General features: G+C 37.9%; 1 protein-coding gene and 1 long non-coding RNA gene across 3 annotated transcripts in view; one reads left to right on the top strand and one right to left on the bottom strand.

Moving 5' to 3' along the window:
* The window catches only part of LOC124852275 (B-cell receptor CD22-like), a 5,529-nt gene extending 5,329 nt beyond the window's left edge, over window positions 1-200 (top strand). Inside the window, exon 9 of the mRNA XM_047340869.1 lies at window positions 194-200. Within this exon, the coding sequence (XP_047196825.1) occupies window positions 194-200 (7 nt within the window). The remainder of the gene's footprint in view (window positions 1-193) is intronic.
* A 725-nt stretch (window positions 201-925) lies between these two features.
* LOC118113423 lies at window positions 926-3,046 on the bottom strand. 2 transcript variants are annotated; one of them, XR_007032872.1, is made up of 4 exons: window positions 2,954-3,046; window positions 2,021-2,110; window positions 1,889-1,924; window positions 926-1,096 (listed from the first exon to the last, which is right to left on the bottom strand). It is a non-coding gene; the product is annotated as an uncharacterized LOC118113423 (long non-coding RNA). The 2 variants fall into 2 exon arrangements; XR_007032871.1 differs by having other exon boundaries at window positions 2,021-2,094; window positions 2,954-3,044.
* Window positions 3,047-5,064: the final 2,018 nt, after the last annotated feature.

The raw sequence follows: 5,064 nt of genomic DNA on the forward strand, positions 1-5,064 counted from the left end.
TTCTTCCTCATTGTCATCGACACATTTTCCTTCACATCAAAACCAGGATTGGCTTGAACTGTCACATGTTTGGGACTGTCTGCAGTAACCAACAATATAGAAAACAGAGAACTGTCAGATTTAACCACTGTCCAATATAATGGTCTTATAATATAGAATGACTCTGCATAATATATGTTTTTTATTTCATCAGGGTGTAAATCAAGGTACGTTTGGAGATAGTGGACTAATTTATCAAAGGGAGCACAATAACATGCAAACCTATGAAAACAATACATTGCATTTCAACACAATTTACACTATTGTGGTGTTGAATTATATCACAAGAACACTTACAACTCAAAGTCACAAGGCTTCATATCAACAGAATTATACTTTACTCTGGTGGAAGAATTACAGAGATTTAAGTAAAAGTAGAAATATCGCAGTACAAAAATACTCCATTACAAGTATAGGCCCTGAATTCATCATTTAAATAAGCAGCACAGTAGTTTATCAGGAGTATTCATTAAGTGGCAGAGTGGCACCACGTAACATTACTGGATCATTATTATTGATAATTTATAGATTAAATGACTTTATATAGGGTCTGGTAGTTTATTGATATTTTCTAAACTCTACAGTTCTTAATCAAACAGACACATTTACTTTAGGTCATTCATTTCTCAGGTGCTATTGTTTCAACTGTCAGAAGTAATAGTTAAAAGAAAAATACATGAGAAAAGCTACTTTTGCATCAATAGTTTTTTAAAGGAAGATTTGGTTTGACCTGTTTGGTTGAAAAAAAAGCCGCAGCTGAAACACTCACATTTCACCACCAACTTCTTCTGCTTGCTGTCCTTTGATACCTCACTGTTCTGGGCACGGCAGAAGTACCAGCCAGTGTCGTCTGAAGTCACAGTAAACGTGTGGGAGAGAGAGTTGATGGGTCGTGAATTAAGTTTATTGTCAGTGATTTTTAAAGACTGAGGATATGGGTCGGCCCTCCCCAAGGTGAGAGTTGACTGTGGGAAACTTTCAACAGTGCAGTTGATGGTGATGGTCCAACCTTCTGTGACCTCAGAACTCATAGACAGTATAGGTTCAGTGGGCGGGTCTGTAGAGAGGAATCAGAATCTTCTTTAAAGAAGGCACATTATGATTTTATTGTTTTTCTTCCCTCTAGTCTGTGTTACATAGGTTTTTTGTGAATTAAAAGTTCTGCAAAGCAAAAAATCCAACAATCAGTGGTAAAGGGAGCTCCTCTCCTGAAGCTCGTAAACTCCTCTTCATCAGTCCAGCTGATACGATTTATTGTACTAAGACAAAGTTGGGGGACAAAGCTTTTGAAACAAGAGTCCTGAGGCTCTGAAACAGCCTGAATGAGGACAGACAGCAGACTGAGTCAGGAGCTGAAAACAAACTTTTATCTTACTTCATTCACTGATTTATCGTAGGTCTACTTTTTATTCGTTTATTTATTCTTTTATGACAGATTTTTGTAGCCGACTTGACTGGGAAACTATGTAGAGTGAAGCTATAGCCAAACTGCTCTAGAGTCGTAACTGATCTAGAATAGTTCAAACCATCGACTAAAAGTGAAGCCAAAGTGTCTAGATCGCCACCTGGTGCCTGACTGCGGTATAAATCTCACCTCCTGAATTTTACTGAATGGGACATTGACCAAACTAAAAAGTCAAAATACACATCAACTAAAATTATCTCAAAGATTTATTTTTTATCACTGGTTTATGTTCAAATGTTAATTTTTCATGTACGTTTGGTTATTAATTATATTTCCACCTGGAGGAGCCTTGGTTGCTCGGGACATGAAGGACAAATTTGTCCACTAATTGTAATGTTATGTATATTCTGATGTATTTTAATATCAGATTTTTATTGTACATACATTCAACGGGATTTCCAGGGTTAGTTGTAGAAACATCTGTCGGTGAAAACACAAGTGGAGAAGTCAGTTAATCTTTAATGCAAATGTTGGAAAAAAACCATTGTTTTCAAAGTGGAGAAATAAAATCCTTACGTTTTATCAGGGCAAGAAAAACCAACCACGTGACTGTCTGAGCCTCCATCTCATGTGGGACTACAACTGGATTTCTGAAACAAATAAAAACTGAAAAGTGGATAAAAACATCATAAGATCACAGAACTTTTTCTTTTTACTGTAAAACGTGTGATCAAAGTTATTTTTCATCTTGTCTCAGAATTTCTTTCTTCCTCTTTCCATTTCTTTTACTGACATTTAGAGTTGTCTTTGTTTTGTTCCTCATATCACGATGGTTGTGAAATTGTGGTTTGAAAACACAAAAGTCACCTCACCTCTACGCAGAATTTGTCATTTATTAAAGGAAAATAAATTAAATTATTTTCCAATGGAATATTTGGGCCACATGTTTTTGTTAATCTCAGAGTTCAGTTTCTTTTTTAATAACTCAAATATAGTTTGTTTTCTGTTTTAATTTTTAATTTTGATTTGACATTAGCTACTTGTTCAAATCACATTTAATCAAAGAAACCCCAGAACACATATAATATATGTTGACTGCAAACATAACAGTGTCTTTGTTACATTTTAATTTTTGAACCTTTTAGTCTGAAATATAAAAAGTTTAAAAAGTCATATCTGGCTCTTTGGGTTCATCTCAGTCTTCAGGGAACTACGACATCTGAAACTGATGTTTGAGTTTTCATTTGGAAAAAGGTATTTCAACTGAATGGAAGAAAAAGGGTTTTAAATTATTATTATTATTATTATTATTATTATTATTATTATTATTATTATTATTAAGTTAACTGGATTCAAATTTTATTCAGAAAAAAATCATCTTGTTTTATCCACAAAAAATACAGTTTGTAATCAGTGTATATACTGTAAACAAAACTTCTGAAACACTATATTTTACTCTAGTAGATTAACATCATGAGGAGATAAATAACCATAGAAGCTTGTTCTTACCTCAGAGGACCCACTTGTATCAGTCTGTCACACACAGCCTCACTCCGAGAATGAGACTTTACAGAAAAAGGAAGTGTTCACACTTTGAAAGGGGATGCAAAAAAATAAATTAGCATCCCTTATCATGCAAGCCAGAAAACAGCTTCTTGTAGGTGTTGTGATTACAGTGATAGCGTTTGCAGCTTCTCACAGTATCTGCACGCAGATTAACTTCATCCCACTTCCTCTTTTTGTCGTTGTTTGGGTGAAGTCCCGTTAATCGACACAGAGCAGTTTACAGTACTACATATTGATTTGGAGAATTTATGCTCACATTGTATTTACAGTGTCTCTATTTAAAACGTCATCAAACAATGAGAAAACGTATCAAAAGGGTTTGCACAAGACCGCAGCCCTTTAAGTCACGGGGGACTTACTTAAGCCAGGTCCCACAGGTGAAGGTCAGGGTGTTTAGGGTCAGGGTAGCCTGCCACGTCCTCTGAGGCCACGGGGTTGAAGCAGGAGCCGCCCCCTCATCCCCAGGTCCGAGGCCACGGAGGGAGTTGATGAAGGAGTCTTTTCCATCACCACGGTTTCCCACCACAGCCAAGTTGATCCTACTGATCAAGAGATCTTCCACCGCGTCCCTGACATCTGATAACTTATTGCTGTCTATGGATTCTTTCAGGGTCTCAAGGAAGCTCAGGCCTTTGAAACATCAGCCATTTCTGCAGAGAGACACAGAGTGAATTATTAGAAGAGTCACAACAGGTCCTTTGATAAAGAACAGATATGATGGATACTATCTATCATCTATCGACTAATTCCACTAATCTCTCTCTATCTATTTAGTCTGTTGTTCTGTGACTTTCATATCTCGAGAAGCGTTCATCTTATCGGCTTCACACGTGACATGTGCATTGTTAAGGGCCCAAGGAAGTGCAGTGTGGAACTTTCCGTGATTTGGAAACGCAATACGTTCAATAATAGGCTGATAAGCTTTGAATAAACAGGCGACCAGCGCTCTGCAGCAGAGGCGACTGGGACCCATCAACGGTTCTGTGGACTGAGTCCCACAGTCGGCCTTTAGTTGCCGTGGCAAATCAAACAGGCACATTTACAACTGGCACTGGTAACAATAGATAAAACAGGTGTCTTTGCAGTAGTAATGATAAAGCATTAACTTAGAGGAAACCTGAACTAAAAAGTTAAATAATAATAATATATTAATGTTATATTCTTAAGCAGTACTGTTAGTGGTGGAAAGTAAACATGTAAATATACTCCAGAACTGTGCATTTCTTGTTTTTTAATTATACTTCCTCTCTACAACTTATGACCCTTCACATGTCTCTAGTTGTTCAGGAGAGCATGACCCAGACAAATACCTTCATCTGAAGTAAAGTAATCAGCTCCATGCAGGTCCGGACCTCGGTATTATTTAAAAATGCGTGTATGTGGGCGGTGGGTGAGTGAGTAGGCGGTGGAGTGGATCATCTTCTCGTGAATATACAAGGTAACGTAGTGTTAACGTCTCCTGCTCGACCTCCAGACCGGAGTCGGTGACATGTCTGTTCTCCTCCCGCTCTTCGCTCTCTCTCTCTCTCTCTCTCTCTCTCTCTCTCTCTCTCTTCACCACTCACTCTCTTAAACACATGAAGCACTTTCTTAAGGAGCACTCTACTCTTATAACATGAGGCCAATCAGTGAATTGACGGACAGAATCTACCCTGCACTGTTACAATGTAAATATATGAGCTGGGTTGTTGTGTTTCTTCACTGAGACTCAAATGAAGAGATTTCTTCAGACACACTTTCCTTTGGGAAGGCACAAGAGGCTGAAGTCAAGCCCAAGAGAGAAAGACAGAAAGGTGGTGATGATGAGAGAGAAGGACCAGTGTTCCTATTCCCACTGTTCCCACCCAGGACAGAATCAGTATTATATCACTGTGCTGTTGAATACAAAGACTGTTCTGATCCTGTTCAAACAATGTAATAACCACATGTTCTTTGGCAATTAGAATGGAACTTACAGGCTCAAGGTAAATACACACCCAGCGGAGGTATCATAATAATATGGTATTTAATGTACAACACATTTTGCTTATGTGGATGCACTGTTTGAGACACGT

This window comes from Hippoglossus stenolepis, chromosome 8 (assembly GCF_022539355.2).
Source record: "Hippoglossus stenolepis isolate QCI-W04-F060 chromosome 8, HSTE1.2, whole genome shotgun sequence".
In the NCBI taxonomy this organism is placed as follows: Eukaryota; Metazoa; Chordata; class Actinopteri; order Pleuronectiformes; family Pleuronectidae; genus Hippoglossus; species Hippoglossus stenolepis.